The 24,511-nt window shown below is 36.5% G+C and overlaps 1 protein-coding gene across 5 annotated transcripts in view; it reads right to left on the bottom strand.

The window, feature by feature from the left end:
- The window catches only part of DPYD (dihydropyrimidine dehydrogenase), a 628,073-nt gene that overhangs the window by 269,195 nt on the left and 334,367 nt on the right, over positions 1 to 24,511 (bottom strand). For all 5 annotated transcript variants that reach the window (XM_081946459.1, XM_081946458.1, XM_081946461.1 and 2 more), the window contains 2 exons: positions 21,001 to 21,211; positions 4,988 to 5,172 (listed from right to left, as the gene is read on the bottom strand). In XM_081946459.1, the coding sequence (XP_081802585.1) occupies positions 4,988 to 5,172; positions 21,001 to 21,211 (396 nt within the window). The remainder of the gene's footprint in view (positions 1 to 4,987; positions 5,173 to 21,000; positions 21,212 to 24,511) is intronic.

Below are 24,511 nucleotides of genomic sequence, written 5' to 3' on the forward strand. Positions count from 1 at the left end.
ATATATCCTCAGCTTGAACAGAATCAGTAAAGGAGAACCCATGATTAGAAAGCAGTTCCATGGGTCAAGTACTCTTACTACTGGAGAGCTTACCCTAGCCTTCATCTGGAATCTGGCTTCCAATAAATTAAATTATTTTTTTACATGTAACATTCCTTCAAATGACAGAAAAATACAATCAAAATCATTTTAATCTTTTTAAACTAAACATTCCAAATTTCTTTAATCTTTCTTTTTCATATGATTTACTTTTCAGTCTCCTTATCATGTTGTCATTTTTTTTTTGGACTAGCTGAGTTTCTCTAAGCTTTTTCTCAAATGTAGATGCCTAGAACTTAGTATGACAGAGAGAAACTATTATTTTATGATCATGAAATAATAAATAATAATAATGAAAAGAAAGCATTCTTGTATTGATTCAGTCTAAAATTGTGTTTAATTTTATTTCAGACATGTTGATGTCATATTCAGCTGATTGGCCGGGCTTTGGCCAAATACGATTTCGATTTTACTACTAAACCAGATAACTTCTACTCTTATTACTTTCATGCCTTCAAGTCGAATGATAGAATTACACATTCATGCTTTCAGTATTTGGAATCTGTGATATTTGCAATTAAGTGGCTAACCCTAGCTGCAATACTAACAGATCTTCACCACCCAAAAAAATGTATTATTATTTCAGTTGAGAGATTTTTCAAACATATTCATATCTTCAGTTCACTCACATAAAGCCAGTTCACTTTCCTGCTAGAGACTGACAGAATAGCGGCTTGCAATCTTTTGGGCACCAGGGACCAGTTCCATGGAGAGAGGTTTTTCCATGGACCAGAGGGTGTGTGGTTTCACATGCTTCTTGCATCCCACAAATGGGGCTTTGCTTATTTGTGAGACCCAGATGCTAGCATGCTGTGGCCCGGTGCTGGGCCACGGACCGGGGGTTGGAGATCCCTATGCTAGAGAATAACATGGTTGTAATCTAGATGAGATGTTGAAAAATAAAATAAAATAAAGTAATGACAAACCAGTTCCATACTGCTTTTTGGAAAACTATAAGAATACTGTCAAACAGTTACTGAAGCCTGAGCTTAGATTGAAGCAATGTTTATCTAGCCATAGGCTAATGGCAAGAGGTATATATCTAAGAAATGTTAACATTTGCTTTATGAACTTTTGCTTGGTTTCTTATAATTTTCAGTTGCAGCAGGTATAGTTTCTAAATATCAGAAGTAGTCTTAAAACTTATTTTCCTTTTTGTCTCTGTTTCCTGCTCATTTTTACCATTTGAATCATTTTGAACTCAGACAAATTATTTCACTTTGTTCTCTCTCTGATCATTTTGGGGTTTCTTTTACAAATGGAAATCATTTGCCCACACACTCCTACACACACCAAACTACCCTTATCCATATTGCTTAATTTTCAGTATGGATCCATTTTTTTCAATACATCATAGACTCCTTCTCTCTTTTCTTTTCTTCTACTACTTATACTGTACTAATCCTTTCCAATGAGAAGAGCCTGTTGCTAACATTATTTACAGCTCTAATCGTATATTTGCCACAACAATCTGTAATCATAAGTCTCTGAAAATAGTGCAGATAAATGTTAACATTTCCCTTGTATCCCTTGTATGACTCCTCGAATGTATTACCATGCCGTCTTTGCAAAAGGAACACACAAAAATTAAAATAAACATGACAAAAATCTTTTGTTAGATTAATCTTTTCTTAAGATCTTAGAGATATTCTTTAAATCTCTAAGCCGTTTATTAATCTATATGGTATATTACAACTTTTTATTACAGAATAATGAATACCTAGGAATACACTTAATTATTATTTTTTTAAAAAGTACTTGAGTATAGACTTATTTAATATTTTAAACTTATTTTAGTATAGACTTACTTTAAAATCTCAATACCGACAATACGTTGAGAGCAATAAACAGCAATAATATATCTGGACCGAACTGTATAATCCAAAGAGGTTTAATTGAATATTTTCCCACTTTTTTGCAACTTTAAATCATAAAAAAAATAATTTGCACTCATTCAGACAATTTAAAAACTCAGTTTTCAATAAGTTGATCAAAAGAATCAATACTCCTATTTGGCCATGGTTTCCCCCCCCCAAAAAAAAAAGTCACAAGCAATTTTAAAACAAGGATTTGTCCCAGAGTGTCAGTTTGTGAAATCAAAGGGCAGAATGTATGAGCCTTTCAAAAGCAGTCAGTAGAATCTGCTTGAGTATGTTCCTTTTTCAGCAAGGCTCTCCTGCCTAACTCCTGTTGATCTCTTGTGTGACTGTCAGATGTATCTGACAAATAGACAGGTTTCTCTTTTCAGGTACCTATGCTTTATATTTTATGGATTTTAGAAACTCCTGGTGTGATAACATCCCATACATAATAATTTCTGTTCCAGAAGATAATGTTAAGGATTTTTTAAAAATAGATATTTCATGTTGTTCAATGCTGCTCTATATTAATATATGTAAGCTGTCATCCCACCACTAATTACCTGAATGAGTTGTTGTAATGAATGGGCAAACCATCTTTTCACTTTCAACCAAAAAACTGTCAAGCCCTACAAGAGGTGGGCAAGACCAAGAAAGCAAAAAAATACACATATTTCAATAAGGCTCAGTTGGACTAAATACAAAATCTTGGACATGATAAAAGAAATTTCCCAACCTTGTTTACAGTGAATAAATTAAAGTGAAGACGCCTCTGTGAATACTTTGAGATACTTTCCCCAGATTTCTAGCCACATGGGCTGAGAGGCTATAACTAACCGGGTCATTACTATTATTTTCATTCCTTTCCCTATAATCTCTCACATCACCAATATACAGTAGATATGCCTCATGTCTAAGCATGCAGTTGGGAGAATCCATAATAACTTATAGATAGTAATATACGTTGAATATGACCTACATGATCTTCTTTTTGGCTACAAAGAATGACAGCTTTGGTGTTTTTGAAATCCTAGCCTCAGAAAGGGATGAAGAAAAGAGTTTTTCCTAAGCCTATCCAGGAGGAGATTCTTCAGGCCATTATTGTGTGTATGTGTGCACATGTGTCTACAAACACATATTTCTCTTGAGACAAAGGGAAAGGAGGTAACTAGGAGATATAGTCACCATGATACAAAAAGATGGTAAGGCCCTTAAAAGAAGTACAGAGAAGAACAACAAAGACAATAAAGGGTCTGGAGGTTAAACTGTATCATGAATGCATTAGAGAACTAAGTACTATATATTTAGCCTAATGAAGAAAAGGACTAGCAATACCATGATAACTAGCTTCTGGTACTTGAAAGCGCTCACAAAAAAGGGTTTTGACTTATTTTCCAAAGCACCCCAGGTAGGACAAGCAGCAAGAGGTGGAAGCTCCTCACACTTACAACCTCTGCAGCATCCCCACAGTTACATGATCAGAATTTATGCACTTGGCAGCAGCATTTATTTAGGACAGTTGCAGTGTCCCAGGGCCATGTGATAACCATTTAAGACCTTCCCATCTGGCTTACTACAAACAAAGTCAATTGGGGGGGGGGGAGCCAGATTCACTTAACAACCACATGTTCCATTTCACCACTGGTATTATTTGCTTAGTAACCAAGGCAATTATGGTCATGAATCAAGGACTACCTATATTGAAGAAAGCTACATGGTTTTAGTGAGCTGTTTTGCACGGAGAGGAGGGAGGGAGAGCCATGCAAAGCTCAAATGGAAAGAACTGTGCTAGGTGTGGAACTGACCTCTTCTGGTTCTAAAGATAAGGAAAACTACTGCTGAACAATTTGCCAGGAATCTAGAGAGTTACCATAAGGTAACTCAACAGAAGTGAAGAAATGCTCCTTAAAAAGGTCACAAACTACAGAACTCTGGTGTTAGTCAGGACTAGACAGTTGAAAACATTGAGATAAGAAAAAATATCTCACGTCTCTAAGATAAGATAAATATTAAAAATTGTAACCAGATTCACTGCTGTGAGATATGCTTGTCTACTGCCTGGTCTCTGATATTCTATATGTGTTTGCTAATTCTTTTAAGAAGTTTGCCTCTCTTTCTTGCACCACATTTTATAGTCTTTTGTACTAATTCAAGTCTTGCAAATTTTGCATCCTCTTAAGTTTTTTGTTTGAACCTCACTCTGCATGCTCTGGATTTGGGTCCAATCTCCCCATAATATTTTATGAGAAGCAAGTGTTTGGGATGCTGGTTGCATTTTTATCAGTGCTAAATGGCTTTATTCCATCTAATTAAAATTGTTTGGGCATTTGGCTACAAAAGCTTTTCTTTTCCTTATGATTAGTAGAAGTGATATTTAAATCATAAGATAGTTGCTTTTATTTCCATCTCCTCAGAAGACAATGTTGCTGGCCACATAACCCATAGGAAATGGGCTGGAGGTGAACCTACAGAGTTTAATTTTCTACCATTATTATTACTATATCATCCATACTTCCCATTAATGGGAAGATGTCTATTTAAAGTGCTACATTCCTCCAGAAAGGTGGGAGAATAAAGTGAGAAAGAATTACAAACCCATAAATTAGAAACAGCATCATGTACCTTGACCATAGGATTGAAGGGCTACAGTATATAAGCTACAATGCCTGCTCTACTGTAATTTTTGCAAGATTTGGGTAGGAAAGTAGATCTGAGAAGTAAAAGCAAACCTCATTGGTTAAGTGAAAAAAACAAATTAGAGCAATTGCCTCTACGATGTATGCAGGCAGAAACATACATACAACCAATACACTTATTTTTAGTTTAGCAATGCTTTAAGTACTCATATTTAAATATCCAATCTTTCAAATAATAGTTCTTCTGTTGAATTTGTACACTACTTGCAATATAATCTTAGAATTGATTATATTTTAGCCTATCTTTAATTATACACTCTGCTGAATTAAAAAAAATAAATATGGATCTGAATTAAGTGGATAAAATCAGAGAAAGCTCCACTCAAAACTCACCTGTATATATTTGTGCATGAACCAGGAAGCTTGTTTTCCATCATTCACTGATTCTACTGTAGTGTTGGTCAACCCACTGATGTCACCACCTGCAAAAACTCCTGGTTCGCTTGTCTGCATGGTCTCCCCATCAACTTCAGGGAGACCCCAACGGTTAAACTGGAGAGGATGCAGAGCTTCTTTTACTGTAATGAAAAGAAAGATGAAGAAAGAGGTTTTTTTTTAAAGATCATTGAGTGATGCATTTTATCAGGTAGGATTGCCACACAATAGCCAGGGACGTGGTTTAGAGAATTCCTGTAAATTGTATGATTACATTTCACAGCTTTCACATAAGGGAACAAAGATATGCAATAACATTCATTCCCACTGTTCTTCTATGAAATCTGTGGACTGTCCTACTCTTTATAATTCCTAGAAGTTGGTCACCTCTCTATTCCAATCAAAGACAAGGGTGTTCCTTTAGAGATACTACTCAAGTTTAGAATTGCCTTCATAAGACTCTCATGACTACTGCCATCTGCTTCGCAAGAATCAGTCTACTTTTCAGCAGCTGTGGCCATAAGAGAGGCTTCTTGCAAACTGTAATGTTCTAATCATGAATTGCAGCACCCATGTATTTAAAGTTTAGGAATCTGGATTCTCAAACATATCTGAACCCTGAAAATGGACATTACATGGTTTCAAAAAATCTATATTTCTTGGATCCTGATACACATAATGGTACTATTTCAATACTTAAGACTCTAAAGAAAATCTAAGGAAGTCTTCCCAAGAGGTTTTCTCAATACTAAAACTTTTAGGTCAATGTTGAAGTAAGGTAAGCGAAATATGGCAGCTAAAGTTTGAGGGAAGCTGTGCGTACCCAGTTGTGCACCTGATGCTTTCAGGGAGAAGAAAATGACTTATTTTGACTTGCTGCACTTCACATTTAAATCTTCTGAATTTGAAAACCATCCATCTGGCGTGGATTAAGTGATCTCATACCCATATGGATGAAAATGTAGATACAATATGGGCTGTGTTTGCTTTCAAAACATTAACTATGCAAAATTAGTAATTGGATGCTAGCTCTCCTTCCCCTCACCCCCCCTCCCAATTTCAGATAGTCCAGTAGAAAATATGGGCAATGCACAAGCATGAGGTGAATGCTAATGTTTTGTTTTCTTCGCCCAGTACTTGTGTGTTCTTGGTATAAGTTGTAGCAAAAAGGAAGTTGCCATAGCAATCAATCAAGCATTATGTAGGCTATAGCTTAGTTTTCATAAACAGCAGATGAGGTGCTAAAAACTGTCTCTGGACTATACCGTGTAAAGCTGTAAGTAAAGGAATGATATAATAAAATGCTATTCTGTACATTTGTCTTTTTTTAAAAAAATACCTGCATTAATTAGCAGCTCAGGAAAAAAAAGTAGGTCAAGAAAAATATCTTCTTGAGATGCTAACTTTCTTTAAAAAATATTTATTTATGCGTGTTTTCAAGTTAAGTGTTGACTCCTGGAAACTGCCTGAACAAATCCCTGCCATTTTCTTGGCAAGATTTCAGAAGTGGTTGGCCATTCATCCTAGGGCTGAGAGAGAGGGACTCATACCTAAGACAGGAGTAGAGTTTACAATCTCCTGGTTCTTAGCCTACTGCCTTACTCATTACACCAAACAGTCTCTCATTTATTTACGTACTTATTTATTTTAGAAAGCTACTAATCTCATATTATGACTCTGGGCAGAGGACATTATCAAACAGTCCAATCCAAACCATACAAACCAATTAAAAATAGACCAAAATAAATTAAAAGATTTTAAAAAAACCAATGGGGAAAAAAAACCATACAGAGTGCATTCCAGTTAACCATCACGTAACCATTTAACAGGCTCACCTCTCTTAAGGGATCCCCAAACCAGTTGACGAAACCATGTTTTAAGAGCCTTCCAGAAGGCCAAGAAAAATTGCTCATTTCTTTCTTTCTCTCTCTATTGTGTCCTTTTTAAAAATCAGGACTCTTTGAACTATTCAAAGTGGTCCCATTTCATTCTTATCATAACTTTGTGTAGCCTTATTTTTTAAGTAATCTAGTCAGATATCAGTTTCAAACCTCCTTCTGCCATGACTTGGTGATTTTGGGCCAGTCACTCTCTCTCTTGGCCAATCCATCCCACAGGGTTATTGTTGTGGAGAAAATAAAAAGATGAAGGAATATCAGGCGTATTCCCCACTTTGAGTTATTTGTAAAAATAATAAAGGCAGGAAATAAATAGATAAATAGAGGGACAGACAGACATTCCCTCAGTAGTTTGGATCAGCTATTCCCTCAAATTACCTCATAGGAAAGCTCTGGGAGTGGGAAGGTGTGTGGGATCCCTTGAATTCTGCCCTATAAAACTAGCAAAAGAGTCGACAAATGTAATAAATAATATATAGTTGTAGTAAAAGAAAAAAGAAGCGGGACATAAATATGAAGGTGTAGTTGACGGGGCATGTTTCTTCTCGTCTTTTTATGACAAGAATCATTTTAATCTCAGATTATAACTCACCTCTTCCATAAAAGGTTATACATTAATAATCAGATATTTGGATAGGATTGAGTTTTCGAATAGCTTCTTTGTGCAACTCCTCAATATAGTATATTTTATGGCAGGGCTGTTGCCATATCTTGAAGAATTAACAAGGACTATGTTGCCTTATCTTGAAAGAAAAAAATGGTGCCCAGTTTTATTGTTTCTAATTCCAAAAGATCTCTCTCCTCCCTCCCATTCTCTCTCCCCCTCTCTCTTTCTCCCCCTCCCTCTCTCCCCCTCCCTCTCCCCCCTCCTGCCTCCTTCTCTCTCTCTCTCTCTCATTTCTTGGGGACATACAACAGACAGATGTAGATTGCTAAGGTCAATTAAACTGATGTAGCTGTGCTGTCATATATGTGAAAGAGAAACCTGCTAGCATTTTTCTCAGTTGTCACCGAGAACAGTGTCAAATCTGTCCTCCGTTTTTGCACAAAAGGAGCCCACACAGCTGGATTTTGTCTTGGGAAACCTTCCTTAAACTGAAAGCCCTCATTATGGAAAGGAACTGGATTTTTCTTACAAGATTAGAGATTCCCAATGGGCTGAAGGATAGACAGATGAAAAGAAATGGAAGAGAGAGTAACAATAGGGGAAGCCCTTCTCCCCACAGTGGTCCTAGTGCAAATAAATATTTCTCCTTTGCAATTGGATCTTTTAAGTATGATAATCTGCTAGCATATTGCTGACCCATAAGTATTTTTTTTTCCTACAGTAATTCTGAAGCAGAAAAGTCTTCTGTGAATTTTAAGCAGCTAGACCGAAGACGGTCAATCTTGTGACAGAGGAAGCAAAACAATTTAATTTGGATGAGAGTATCAGTGAAACAAATGTAGAAAATATAAAAGGAAAAAATGGGTCAAAGGCCAATGAAATAAAAAGGATTCTGGAAAGATGAAACTGACAGCTAATTTGATAGAAAACAACCCACATAGCTTGCCCTAATTCTGACCCTGGCATCTCGTGATATTGTATCAGAAGAACAGGGAGCCCAGAAAGGCCATAAAATGAGGGTGATTAGAATCACAAATGCCTCAGATAGGCAGATTTGATAAAAAAAGAGAGACAGAAAAGTTTTCACAGACATTGCAGTTATGCCAGATACTGGGACTTTATTTTCCTAATGCAAATCTAATATGAGAAAACACAGACTCATTCAAATGCAAGACACAAGAATATTCCATGACATGCGGCAGAAGATGGTATCTGAGGTCATCTACTAATAAATACCTGACAAACATGAGATATGAACAATCAAGTATTAGAGTAAGAAGAACATAAAAGAAGATTCCTGCTGAAAGCAGAGGATCTACCTGAAATAGAGGGCTTAGTTCTTTCTTGCATATGGTTCAGAATAGATCTGTACTTTACCAAACTTGCTATGGCAATCAGTTAGCTATGGGGAGAAGGGAAGGCTGTGCGTTGTAAACTAAATTTGCACACTTCTGGTACAATTTTTACCTGTTTAAATCTGTAATAGAATTTTGTAAGTAAAAAGAGAAAAACACAATTTTGTCTTAGAGAATGACTGAAGGTTAAATATTAAGCATAAAGCAAATTACTACTGGTCTTAATTTGATGGCATCATAAAAAAAGCTTTTGCACATGAATATGTGGCTGATGGTTATGCTAATAAGATAACTAAAACTAAAACAGAAGGATGGATTTTTATTATAGAGCGATGGTCAAAAGATTTGTGTAGGGCTTTGTCCTATAGGTGGGTTGGGGTAGGTACCTGGAGCACGAAATTGGAAGGGTTTTTTTCAACTAAAATCTACTAGTTTTTATGTGTCACAATATAGTTTTGATGTGTTCCTCTTATGAAATTAGTGAGAACAAATTTCTGACAATTTTCACCAATCATAGAAGGACCTCCAAGAACAGAGAATATGGGTGCTTATAGGTAGCTCTGAAATTGCTAGTTGCCCTCCACAAGTTAAAACAGTTAGTCTTTCTGATAATAGCATAATAATTCAAAATAAAACATTAGATAAGCTAGAGCTCTGTACAAATGTACAGTTAAATATATTGAAAAAGGCTGGTTGGGTGCAATGGAAAGGATAATGAAGAACAGATTGGATATTAGATGTTCACACAGGCACTATCTCAAAATGCAGTGGAAGGAAATAATAATTAGGCTCTATCTCATTTTTGATAGAGTATAAAATCACTATTATGACAAATTAATATGAATACAATATAGGATTACTAATATTAATAATGACAAGCTATTTTTTTTAAATCTGAATGTCAAGATACTAATGATTTAGAGAAAATACCAAGAAAAGTAACTGTTTTATACCTAATTTTGAAACTGGAAATATTTACATGATCATAAGTGATTAGTTTCCTTTAAAGTCTCAGGGCAAACAGCATATTCAGTCTATAAGTAAATGTAAAATGTACTAATTTAGTAAAATTTCCTGCAAGTTTCAAAAATCAACTTTGCTTTCTCTTAAATCTAGAACTGCTGATTTATTTCAATAGTCCTAAAATAGTCACTTGGTCTATCTGTAATAAAGCCATTTTCATCTATTTATTTAATTATGGATGAAAAGAAAGATGTGGGATACATTATCAAAATGTGGCTCATCAGATGCCCCTTAGTGAGACATACCAGCCAGGTTTGTGGTATTGCATTAACCCTAACAAAAATGTAATGGGAGATGAGTAGCATTTCTGATGGCCAGAAGAAGATCTGTTCTGCAGGTGGATGGTTGTGAAATTTTCTGTGTGTTCAGGTGGGCAATTTAAGGATACTGCCCTTATATTATCTTTTCAGTTGCATAGCAGCCAAATCAAAAACCATGATTCTGCATAGGAGAACGTCCTATGTCAGTTACCTATGCTAAGACCTATTGACCCTACTAGATCTCTTGGAAGCTTTTAATATCATCAAATATAGTATGTTTCTGGACCATCTGCAAGAGTTAGGAATGATTGGAACTTGCAAATATCTGGGTAGAAAAGAACATATGAATAAAACAGAACAGCGGCTAATGTAGAAACCTGGGATAATTCCAACAATAGCTTTGAATGGGCCTCCACAAACATGGGATTATTTGGGATTTACCAGTCCTGCTAAAACAGGACACTATAGCTAGGATGGGGATTGCTCAGCTTTGACTGGTGCACTAATCACTGCTATTCCAGGAACAGGAGACATTGATATAATTCATGTCCTCATTATTTCTCAAATTATTATAATGCATTCTATATGAGAGTGTCCTTAAAAACAATTTAAGGACTTCAGTTGGTATGTAAACATCCTGATGTTTAAATACATCTCAAGTTTTCAAAACCTAGAAGAAGACAAAGAGCTGTAAGACTTCTGTGAAATAGATTTGGAGAGAAAAATGGTAACTTGGCCAAGATAACTATTGAATAAACCTCTGGCTGAATAAAGATTTTAATACAAATCTCAGTGGTATATTTTTTGTACTCTAACTGTGGTACATGTAAGCATGTACTCTCATGCTTACTTCCAGAATTACATTGGCTACCAGCTTGTTTCCGAAAGTTATACTGTATATGAGCTGGGGCCTGGATATTTGCAAGAATATTTATTACAATACTAATTCTTTATTGTCAGTGCACAACATATATACAATGAGATTGGTTGCACCCCTCCCCCAACACAATACAACTCACAATGAAGGCCCCCCAAAAAGAAAGAAAATGAAAAATATCCAAAATCCAATAAATCATTTAACAAACACCAAGTTCCATTACAGCAGTGTGAACATGTTACATGGTCCGCCAGTCCTCCAAGTCCATGGTACTACTTAGTTATGATGTTATTTTGCGTTCAGGAGTTTGACAGCCCATGGATATTCTAAGTAAAATCTGCCTATCCAAGGCATGCTAGTAGATAAATTATATTAAGAGTTCTCAATCCTATCAGAGGCATCCAGTGGATTTGGATTACTCAGAAGATTAGAACTCTTGTTAATATTTAGAAGATATTTAGAAGACTGGCAAAAACTTAGCTACAGTATTTAAGTGGCAAATTGAGATTGACAAACAACAGAACAACGTACTTTGATCTGTGTACTTTGATCTGGATGTGTACAAGTATGATTGTTGCTGTCATTTTATTATAAAATTTATTATTAATATCATATGTACTGAAGGCTTTATTGCAGGGGTCTCCAACCTTGGCTACTTTAAGACGTATGTACTTCAACTCCCAGAATTCATCGGCCAGCGAACTGGCTAAGGAATTCTGGGAGTTGAAGTCCACAAGTCTTAAAGTTGTCAAGGTTGAAGAACCTGCTTTATTGGATATTACTTTTGTAAACTGCTTAGATTTTTAAAAATTGAAGTGGGAAAAAAACACTTGTAATAAATAAATGGTCTGTAAGTAGATTTCTTGGATCTTGAAAGGGTACTGAATGTACCTCAGAGTTGGCAGAAAAAAGAAGAGTTTAATCAATTATAATTTATTAACTACTTTTTTTTCAAACTGTGCCTTTTTCAAGGGAAATTACATACATGTGAGTTCTCCATTTTAGCCCACCAATACTATGAGGAAAACTTGGCTTTATGACTATACCAATGACATGACCAATATATTACTTGATTAAGTAGCCACAGTTAGAGTACCAAAAATATATCACTGAGATTTGTATTAAAATCTTTATTCAGCCAGAGGTTTATTCAATAGTGATCTTGGCCAAGTTACCATTTTTCTCTCCAAATCTATTTCACAGAAGTCTTACAGCTCTTTGTCTTCTTCTAGGTTTTGAAAACTTGAGATAAAATCTTGGGTTGACATAATTATATTTTCTCCCATTGCTGAAGGACTACTGAACTGCTCTTCCTAAGAAATAAATACTGTGAATTCAAAGTAAACATAATTACTATTATTTCTCTCCATGACACAGATAAAAGAAATATTCTGAGTGTCATGCAGCAAACATAATATTTTTGAAATTAGCACAAACATCTTTACAATTAATTAATCTACTGACCATAGTTGTGCATGCATAGATTTTCTTTTAATATATTAATGGATATTAAACTGGATCAGGACTTTGGATTCAACTTTTGTAATTATAAGTTTATTTCTATATATTACATTACATTTCGCATTAGCAGGAAATTAGCTGTGATGGCGAACCTATGGCAGGTGTGGCACATAAGCCGTTGCCCAGGTCAGCTCCACTCTTCATGCCCGCGCCTCCCCACAGCCAGCTGATTTTCAGGGCTCTGCTGGGAAAAGCGCACACATGGATGCGTGGGTGGGGTTGTGCGCGTATGTGCGGGGGTGGGGGGATGCGGCACCCTTCCATGCCCCATTTTGGTGCTAGCAGGCCTCCCTGAAGCCTCCCGGGACCAAAAAATGAGGGATGAGGGCGTGCGCCCCCCACAACCCCCATTTTTGGTCCCAGGAGGCTTCAGGGAGGCCTGTTAGCACCAAAATGGGAGTTGCACGCACATACACGGGGCAGAGTGTGGGGGTGTCACGTGCGTATGTGCGTGGGTGGGGCCTGCCGGGGTCATTGCATTATGGGTGTTAGCGTGCGCTATCGTGTGCACCTGCACTTTCAGCACCCAAGGAAAAAAAGGTTTGCCATCACTGTTCTATAGGAATGTCAGAAGAGATCTGATGACATACATCCCATCCTATATTAATTAATTTTACAGAAATTCCAACAATTTTTACAGGTTTCAAGTATTCTATGAAGACAGTGGTTACAGAATATGCAAAGATCATTCAAAATGGACAAAAAGCATATAATTGCTACTAAATGATGTGGTACCAAAACAGAAGCCCAAATTGTTTTGTACATTACATTATAGTTCAAACTGCTATATTCATTGAGTAAATAGACATAAATGGAAAAATATCAACCAATTATAGGCCACTTGGGGAGGGGGTAAACTCCCGAAATATTAAGATATATTGGTAAGCCACAAAATATTTTAATTAGCAAAACAAATCAAATGGAAAAGATTCCTCAAATAAAGCTTTAAAAGTGATACAGTGTGTGCTTGACTGCCACGACTAATTATGTATCCATGTAATGTGTGTTCAATTTGGGCTTATTTAAATAGCAGAAATGCTCATTAGCTTCAGTGTATCTGTGAAGCCTCAGTAAACAGTTTAATGGTATTTTATGTTTAACCAATTTCATAAGTTCCTGTAATTTTGGTGTTTGCAGCTCATTAATGTTATTTTTGATATGTATCTTATAGCCTTCTTTCCCTGAAAGCTGGCAGTATACTTTTGACTACACTTAGAAAAAAATAGTGATTTTTATCTTAAACCTTTGCTTGAGAATGACAATGATGACAACAGCAAAAACAATAGTAGGAATAGCATTAATGACATGAATTTCACAAACTGAGTCAATTCGGTTCCTTTCCTTTGAAGTTGTAAAGTAAGTTTGTAGAAAGGGGTGGGGAAGCGAGGACTCTAAACTGTTCCGGTTTCTCTTTATTGGGGAATTAAATAATATGAAAAAGCATACTTAGGTGCCTTTCCAATCCCATTTGATACAATTCTCAACATCATTTTGGTATATTATAGAACAAAGACAAGTTCATCAAAACCATCTTCACAAAAATTGTGATGAAAGTACTTTCCATTGTCTTGGGTTCTCTGGAAGAGAGACGAAACTTCATCTTTATTCCAAAGAGGAAGTTTATGGATACATGACAAACCGAGGGGCCCATAGAAAGCATTGCTAGAATGACTTCATTACTATCATGGATCACAACAGTTCAACCAAGAAGTTGAACACCCACCCACCCAAGCCCCTTGATTGTATCCCAAATCATGTTTTCAGCCTGATAGACCTCACATATGATTTTCTATGGAGGATGTACAGAAGCAATGGGTTCTGTCCATCCTCCAGAGGGGTTTTTTCCCCCTTGTTTGACTCACAAGTTTCATCCATCATAGTATCTTCCAGAAGTATTTCTGTGAGCTCAGTCATACTGCTGCTGGTGGAGACAATCTAAGAGAGTACGATGCTTCTGTCTAGGCAATGGTTTCTGACTGTGCCTTGGCACCCTGGAACTACTGGATTGTTTCAAATCCAACACAACACTGTAGGGAGCCATGAAGAAGATCCTGAGAATCAGTCGCCCCGAGTCCCTTTGCGGAGAGGGGGCGACTGATAAATCGAAACAAACAAACAAACAAACAAATAAATAAATAAATAAGAAAACCATTCCAAAACCATTGGGACTGTAACATGTGTAAACCCATTTTCTCTGTATGAATTTGTTTGTTTTTTTGTTTATTTTATTTTTATATTGTTTTAATGTACTGTCAGTATTTTAATTGTCAATGAAAACAACTTCAGATTTATAAAGGAAGGAGGAGGAGGAGGAAGAAGAAGAAGAAGAAGAAGAAGAAGAAGAAGAAGAAGAGGAAGAGGAAGAGGAAGAGGAAGAGGAAGAAGAAGAAGAAGAAGAAGAAGAAGAAGAAGAAGAAGAAGAAGAAGAAGAAGAAGAAGAAGAAGAAGAAGAAGAAGAAGAAGAAGAAGAAGAAGAAGAAGAAAGCAATGTTTAATTACAAGGAATCTATTCAAAGGTAATTATTCAGAAATGAGTGGTACTTATGATTACTTAGCATTCGGTGAACAGGAACTAGTGTTTAGGGTCTCTAGAGGCCAGAGCAAAAAAGCCTACAGTTGAGAGCAGGCTAGCTCATCACCTGCTCATTAGAGAGGCATGGATTGCTCACCATCTGTTCATTAATGTCAACGTAACTTCCAGGACTCAATATAACTGGATTTTTTTCCCCCTTATTCCTAATCATATCATTGTTATTGACCTACATAAGTTTTTCTTTTTAATACTTCCCCTAAAGGAAAGGCTATTTTCCTGAAAGGAACACAATTCTGGCTGTAAGATGAACCCTTCTGTTTTGGTATATATATGCAAAAAGAGAAATGATAGCTGGATTTTTTTCCCCTGTTATATTGTTCTGCCACACTCTGCCACTGGGAACAAAAACTTAAACCTACTCCCAGCGATATTCATACTGATGGAACTACACTACCTTTATCATTCTTCCTACAAAAAAATACATGCATTTGTCCTGAAAATACTCACCCTTTATTTGATTCTTACATTATCAGCTATAGGACTATAATACTCATCTGGGATTGACCTTTGTTGCTTTATGATAGCTCAATTAGCAGAATAACATATTGTTTCTCTACTCAAATGATGTTGCAATCATTAGGGTCCTTCTCATCTAACTAAAGCCCAGGTTATTTATATTGGCTTCCTTATTTAGGGATGGTGTGGCCCCTTACAAAAGACGAAATACTTCTGTATCCCAAATACAATGCAGAAGATAGGTTTTTCTCTATTTGGTTCTTTATCATAAGTAAAGAGGAAATAAAATATATTATTCTGCCTCAGGTCTGGTACAAACTTAAGATTTATCAATGGTTTCTTAGCAGGAGCATATATGGTATCAACTCGTAGTAAAACCTGACAAATAATGATAAGCCAAAATGCCGAGCATAGCTTATTCACAAGGGAGAAAAACCCATTCTTCTACAGCTATTTGGAACAGGAAAAATAATTACAGAATGATCACATTGTGCTTCAAAGCAACTGTCTAACATAATTCTCACCAATGTGATGCAGGTTTTAAAAAACAGTCATTTTAAGTAAGTCCTTTCACTTCCATCATCCTTTAAAAGTAACATCAGTGATAATTATCCACATTCTGTCATTTTTAATGGGACTTTATCATAAAAGATATTACATGTAATACATGTTTTCTGTATCATCGGATTCCTATTTTAAAGGAAGAAAAGCAAAGAAACATGTAACATTTAGAATAACTTTGGTTTGGATTGAAATTCTAAAAATACCTCATATTAAATATATTACATTTTTTTTTCTTTTTACAACCCTGTAGTCCCTGAATTCTGGGTAGAGTTGAGGCTATTGGCTGAAGCTGATCATTTACTGGCCGGATGCCATTCCTGATGCCTACATGGAGTTTGAAGATGCTTTTTCCTTGTACCCTACGAGAGAAATATCTGCCACTATCTTAGATTGAACTCTCAACCTTCTGAATGGGAGTTCAGCATCTTCACGTTAGGTCACTTGCTGCTCGATTAAATTAAATTAATCAATTACATATCTTCATAAATATATAACAATTATATGAATTTTTAAAAAAGAAACAGGAACATCTGAATCATAGAAGCAATAATTATTCATATGTTTCCATATGATCCTGGTATTCTCTGCCCTCCAACAGAGAAAAAAAAAGCTTCTACTGGATTCAACCTGGCTAATTTTTGAAGCACTTATTTTCTGCGTAATTATACATTATATCAGCAATTTTTTGAGTGTGCACACAAGGCTTTAAGTCAATTTTAGAGGCACCTTAAAATTAATGTATGTAATCCTGAACAAAACAGGTAGACCAGTAACTCAATAGAGGAGAGTTCTATATGTTACCACACAATTCAGGTCCTGTTTCAGAGTTATTTTCTTACCTAAACAGAGAAACAGAGTAATCAAGAGCAGGGGAAATCAGTGGGAGCTAGAGCAACTTCCAACTTCAAGGGATCAAGGGATTATGAGAGTGGCTGGGAAACTGTCATGGAGTATTCAAAATGTTCCATCAGAATCATGGCAGACCTGAAGAAGCATCAGGCTAGCAGCACTGAAGCAGCCAAAATACATCCCCAATTTCAATCCCTTGGGAGTCATGGGTCCTGGATTTTGGATGCATTCTGGAAGTTAGCCTCTTTGAGGTACCTTGGTTCACAGGTTGCTCTTTGATGCACCATTTCAACCAGTTAAAGGTTATGGGAACAATAGTTTTAATAGTATATAGTTATAAATATCTATTACTAATGCAATGAATGGCAGTAGCAAATATAGTCCTCATGGCAACCAGTAGAAAATTGAAATGGAGAGGAAAGAAGAAAATGAATGTTTACAATTCAGAAATATACTGCATATTGACCAAAGTAAGAAGCTATTTGTATTGTGAATATTATTTCCTTTGTTTAATATTTTTAAAACTAATTTACATTATGCATTTTTAAAGCTACTAATGAATATATTTTTATCATTTACATTTGTGATTGATTAGACCACCATGAAAAGAAACCCAGTACAGAAACTGGAAAATTAGATCATGTAATTCAATTAAGATAGGCAACTATTCCCAGAATCACTAGTTCAAGGGGGAAGTATTCTTTGGAATATTCCAGATCCATGGTGATTTCATCATGATCTATGGCAAGCATGCCAGAAGTGGCATGCAGAGCCCTCTCTGTGGGCATGCGCACCATTTCCCCAGCCCAGTCGTTTGCAGAGAAACAAAAGTTTGTGGGACTAAAAAAAATATCAATCAATCAATTCCAAATTCTTGTGAAAGAAAAAGATCTTGTGAGGTTGGAATTGAGTAAACGTTTTCACTTGCGCGCTTCACAATAAGGAAGATGGGGTTCCCTCCTCCTGAAGCCTATTACGATGCAAAACCAAAATGTGAGGGAAAGAGAAAGGGAGGAAAGAGAGAGAGGAGGGAAAGACAGAGGGAGAAACAGAGAGGGTGGGAAAGAGAGATAGAGGAAAGGAAAGAGATAAAGAGAGGGGGAAAGAGAGAGAGAGGGAAAGAGAGAGGGAGGGATGGAAAGAGAGAGGGAGGGAGGGAAAGAGAGAGGGAGGGAGGGAAAGAGAGAGGGCAAAAGAAAGAGAGAGAAAGAAAAAAAGAAGTGGGAAGGAGCTAAAGAAAGGGGGGAGGGAAAGAAAGTGAGAAACAGATACGGAAGGAAAGAGAGAGGGGGGAATGAAAGAGAAACTGAGAAAGAGAAACAGAAAGAGAGAGAAGGGAAGGAAAGAGAGGGAGGGAAAGCGAGAGAGACGGAGGGAAATAGAAATGATATTAGAATTTTTTTTCTTTTTTCTTTTGCTAAACATAATATTTTAAAAGCAAAAAAAAATGAAGGGGCATAAAAGTGCATTTATCATGTTTTTCTTAGTACAATTAGCTGAACTCTGCCTTGTTTATCATTATTTTAGGTAATAAAACCTCAGAATTCAGTTTAAATTGCCATGTTGGCACTTTGCGGTAAATAAGTGAGTTTTGGGTTGCAGTTTGGGCACTCGGTCTCTAAAAGGTTCTCCATCACTATTGCAGATCAATGTGTTGGGATGTTCTACCTCCACATAACATCTGTGGTCATTATATACCATAGAAGAATTGCAATATATCTCCTTTAAATTATGTTATCCTGTATTAACCTGATATTTCAACTTTGCTTTCTCCTACCTTGGTATTACTATTAGAAATGCTATCTCTGAATGTTTTAACCATGAAAACAGTATTTTCTGGTGGGCTGTGCATAGAGGCCCTCCATAAAGTCACAATATATCTCAGACCCAAATGTCTACACTCTCCCTCTCAACACCCTAAAATGGCTTCTGCTTGCTAGGTTCCAGGGAAAAAAAAGTATTGATTATGGTAAGCCACAACATCAATTTGATCCTCGGCAACATCTCACAAAGTTCTTTTTTAATGAAAGCTGAGATTTAATCATACTGCTGGATTCAGCATTAGTTGCTGTGTTTCACCCCAAGGCTACAATAAAAGAGGATAAACAGAGGAAGACTACTAAACTGATTGATATTGCATTACTGCTGGATGAGAGCATAGATACTAGCAAAGTAATATGGTGAACTTTCTAAGGAGTAGTCAAGCTTTTCAAATATGCTTTTATAAGACCTAATTAAACTTCAGCGGTCAAAACTTCCATTAAGGCTCGGATGCTTGTATCTTTTCTTTTCGGACATCAGCCCCAAATAAATAAACCTTCCTTGAAACAAAAATGTTGGGGCGTATGGAAGCAAAAGGTAAAAAGAGAAGAAAGGAAAGGGGAAAAGAGCCATATTACATCACCCTAAAGATGCATCATTTTCAGCATTAGAACTGTGCATTCATTGCTTGATAAAAGAAAAATAAATCAAATGAAAAATCCATTTGATTTAATGTTTATTTATTCTGAAAGAGCACAGGAAAAATGATTACAGATGAGTATATTATGTAGGTCTCCTAAAGTATTTCCACTTGTATGTGGGATTCAGGTTTATTGTCCTCTTTGCTGACAGAGAGCATGTCTCTAATTATCCCAATCAGTTGCCATTGTATATTTCACTGAATAAGGTACAAATCACAGGTCACAGAGAGTTCTTGTCTGGATTCAGCTTCCAGATCTAGAACCTCTCCGGCAGGGGCTTCTCTGAACAAATGCCATACCACTGTAGTATTCAGAAATACAGGCAACCTACATATGGCCCTCCAGATGTGCTTCGAATACAATTCCCATCATTTCTTATCTTGGTCTTGGTTTTCATTTAAGATTATTTATCTTCAAGACACTCTTTAGATAAGGAACTAACTGAACAATTTTGAGACTGTTATATCTTGTGGTGAGGGTAAAATTAAAGCAGTTATAGCCAACCTTTTTCGGCACTGGGTGGCACAAATGGAGTTTGTGCGCATGCATGTGCCAGAGCATCGGAACTCAAAGAGAGCAGCTGGCCGGTGCACATGCACACGATGGAACCCCAAAGAGCAGCTGGAGACGGCATGCGTGCCCACAGAGAGAGGGCTCTGCATGTCACCTCTGGCACGCCTGCATTAGGTTTGTCATCACGGAATTAAAGGATAAATTATTTTACCTCAAGTTCCCAGAGAAAAGATAAGATTTAAATGTAATAAAATAGTAAGAATAAAAAAGCTCTATAAAGTGTCTACATCTCGATTTGAAGCAAAGTTGATTGAGATAAGAGGGATTTCTTGATCTTCCATGTAAGGTTATTGAAGGGAGTAACACAGCAAGTATGCTATCCATGAATAAAGTAACAGAAACTATTGGCTAAAAGGTAATAGTCTTTCATATATATTTTTACTATTTGAAATGTGTTCATTTCAGATGTTCCAACATTTGGCTTTAATAAACGAAATACACATCAGGGGACAATCCTTCTAATTAAATGTCTTTTAAGGAAGGAGGAAAAGAGGGTACACAGGTAATTCTAAACTCATGACTATAATCAAGTCTAAAATTACAGTTATAAGTCTTGTGGTTGTAAACTGAGCCTTCGCAGAACCAGATCCAATTTTTTGACATTTTTGGGGTGGTCATTAAGCAAACACTGTTTGTTAAGTGAATCCATTTTCCTTTATGGGGATTTTTTTTAATGGATATAAACCTAGAAACCAGCAAAAAGTATAGCAAATTGTGGTCATATGGGATGCTACTCCTGGCCATAAAGGTGAGCTGGTTGCCTAGTGCCCAAAATGTAATAAGGTGACTGTGGGAGGATGCAGCAGTCGTAACTTTGAATGGTCACTAAGCTACCCATCGTTAAGTTGAGGACTACCTGTAAGCTTAACTTTCCCTCTGGAATGTTAAGTGTTTGACTGTGGCCAATTCATAAAAATTGTGACTGAGAAATACCTTTAGGATCATTTAAGGTTGAACCGAAGGCACTAATCACTATATCTGCTCTCAGACGGACAGTTTGCTCCTTGTCTTCTTTCCAATTTCCATCCTCATCTTGCTCAGTCCGGAGAAATTCCATAGCAACAATTTTTCCTCCTTTTATGACAACCTTCTGAGGAGAAAGAAAAGGTAGGAATTCACACTTTTCTTCCTTTGCAAGCTCCATCTGAAAAACAAAAATAATGCATAATTTATAGAAAAGTATTTAATACATAATTGTAACTCTTATAATTTTTCCTTGCAATTTTTTTCTATAAATTCTGACACTACATTAATGTTATATTTTGATTAAATGAAAACTGGCTCAAATAATATGCGCCAACAAGAGTGGTGTTTTTTTTAGTTATCAATCTCTGTTAAAAGACTTCTGTATTTTAAACTACAAGCGAAGATTAGTTTGATTTTATGAAAAATGATTATGTCACTCTTCATTACTAAAAAAATAATGAATTAAAACAAAACTATCCAATCAATGCTAGAAAAAGCAAGTATGCGTAAAAGTTTTTCATTATGAGCTACTGGCTGAGGTGCCCAAATCTCAAACTCTAAAAATGATTTCAATGAAAAAATGGTAAGGTTTTAATGAAAAAAAAAGGACAGAAGAATTTTGGTCTTTCATTTTCTCTTTGTGCTTGAAAGATAACTTATACTTTTCCCACTTTTTATTCTTTCTTTCAAAATATTTTGAATTAATATATTCATATTTTGAATGAATAAGGCTGCATTCCCTATGACAGTCATGGTGAACCTTTTTGGCACCGAGTGCCGAAAAGGGAGCACTTCTCGCATGCGTGCATGTGCTCATCTGGGCCGCAACCAGGAAGAGGAACTGCCCAGGGGGCATGCACATGCCAGAAAATGAACTTCCGGTTTCCAGCGCACAAATGTGCCCCATGCAGCAAGTCTTCTAGTTATTGCCGTGTATGCACACGCGCTGATCAGCTGGCTGGCGCACAGGCTCATGCCAGAAAATGGAAGACCAGCTCTTCCAGTTTCCAGCACACCACCTGATTGTTGCTTGCAAATGTGCGCCAGAAACCTGGAAGAGGAACGGGCGACGCCATGCGTGCCAGGTGACATGGCTCCATGTGCCACTTTGGGCATGCGTGCCATAGTTTCATCATCATGGCCCTATGACACATGAGCGGCATATTGGCTTAATGGTAAAGACGCTCGCCTCTGACTCAAAAAGTTCAGTGCTCAATCCTAGGTAGCGGCAGAAGTTTCTCTCTTAGGGGACAAAGAAAAAAATATCTGCTGTGAACTCCAAGTAGGCCAGAGGTGTCAAACTGGGGGCCCGTGGGCCAGATGCGTCAGACACAGGCAATGCCCACCCCAGCTCTGTGAAGGGGAAAAACATCACGATATGTCACACAATGTCAATGTGACGTCGTGAGTTTGACATCCATGAAGTAAGCATTAGGAAAGGCATCAATCTGACCAGTAAGCATTCAGCTACATGGTGCTGTCCTGCAGATTACGAATTTATGCTTTTTAGTAGTTGTATTGTTTTGAATGATTTTCGTGATTCTATTTTTTCTGAGTGTTTTTGTATTTGTAAGCTGCCCAAAGTCTTGGTAGTGAGATAGGTGGGCTATATAAATTTAACTAATAAATAAAGAACTAAAGTTCTTTAACTAAACTTATTTAGTTTACTTAACTAAATAAATAAAGAATAAATATGTTTCTTTATAAGAAACATAACTACAGGCCTGACACAAGATAGATCAAACCACTGCTTTTTCTTTCCTTAGCCAAAACCGCTTACTAGGAAATCCTTTTTACCTAACATAGGTAAAACACTTTGAGTCAATTTAAATGTCCCTGTTGTGATTGGGTAATGGGTTTGTATATCATTATCCAAAGAAAAATCACTTTTATCCAATTCTGGGTAATTTGAGAAACACAGGAGTTCAGATTTGGTTTCATCATGTGATGTATGGAGGGAAGATGATCTTCATATCTGCTTAAGGTATAATGTTATTTTGGCGAGCTGGGATTGTAAACGTTGAATAGGGACGAACTAAAGGCTGTTAGCATTTTCCTACCAGTTACTTCCAGCAACTGCCTGGCCAGCTCTCTGCTCTCCATGTTAATGAAGAAGAAAAGGGAATAGGAAGGATGGTGGTCCCTGCCAAGCAACACAGATAAGGTAAACAAACAAAGTCAGTCTCTCCCCCCCCCCTTCCGCCTTCCTCCATCTCTCTAAGCAACCAATTATTTTTCTTCCATAATGTTTTCTCATCTGGCGTGCTGCGAAAGTCCTGGCAACCAGGAAAGCATTTTGTTGCAAACATACAAGTTGCTAATTATTTCAATGTTAACACAGCATAGAAAAGTTTTCAGGGGGGAAAAAATGGGCACATAACAAAAAAAAAGATGATGATGACAAATTGGGTATGGAACTTAAAATCTATTCATAGACAAAAAATATTGTGGCTCAGTGTGTATCTTTTCAGTTATGATGTGGAAGTTATAACTGTGCTAATAGAAAGGGTGATATACAATCACAATAGCAATTAGGATATTCATAGTAAAAGGTGCCATGCTCTAATGGTTTTGTCCATGACATGCACAAAAATTGTGTCCAGTCATATTCCATATTTGGAATTATTTGATGTTGCTGACTGAACTGTTTGTGCAGGGTATTTATTATAATATGTATGCGTAAACACAGAGGGGGGGAGGAAGGAGGGATGGAGGAAGGGAGGGAGGAGGAGGAACTAAAGTTAGTTAATATTTTAGGGGAAAAGTTTGTCATTTCCAAACAATATTTATTCTCCTGTGATAGGAAAGTTATACAGCCGAAGACCAGTGGGATATAATTAGAGCGGTACTGAATTAATTAATGTATTTATTATACTTGCTCCAAATAATTTTTCCCTAAATTTTAATACTATGACAAACACTTCAAAATATGAACTGTGTATCTTGAAATCTTATTTCTTTCTTTAAGTTACCTCTCTCTCCCTTGTGTATCTATTACTGAAGGGAGTGGGCTATTTCCCCATATATTTTCTAGCTGGGGCATATTCAGTGTCTCATTAATGTAAATCATGCAGTACTTCATGGTATGTAGCATATAAATTACAGCAAAGACCCTCAATCACATTGCAATAATTAAAACTGAAACTAAAAAGCTTTCATGATAAGACAAATGATTATAAACTGCCAATCAGCAACTCAGTATATATAGATGTTTACAGGAATTGCTTGTTTAATTCCAAATTAAGTTATAGTTTGAAATATTTGCATTTTACTCCTAAATATTTTAATCTCTAAAGATATCTGTTATCTCACACACTGATCTACAATTTCTGGTTGATCTTCAATACACATTATTGTGTAATGCATCAGTGATTTTGGATTATTCTTCAGTCCTATCTATCTCCCCAAATTCGGGTGAAATCAGAGAAGAGAATGTGATATACACTACTTTGAACTCCTGGAGGGAAGGCAGGATATA

This window comes from Natrix helvetica (assembly GCF_964273705.1).
Source record: "Natrix helvetica genome assembly, chromosome: 3".
Taxonomy (NCBI): domain Eukaryota; kingdom Metazoa; phylum Chordata; class Lepidosauria; order Squamata; family Natricidae; genus Natrix; species Natrix helvetica.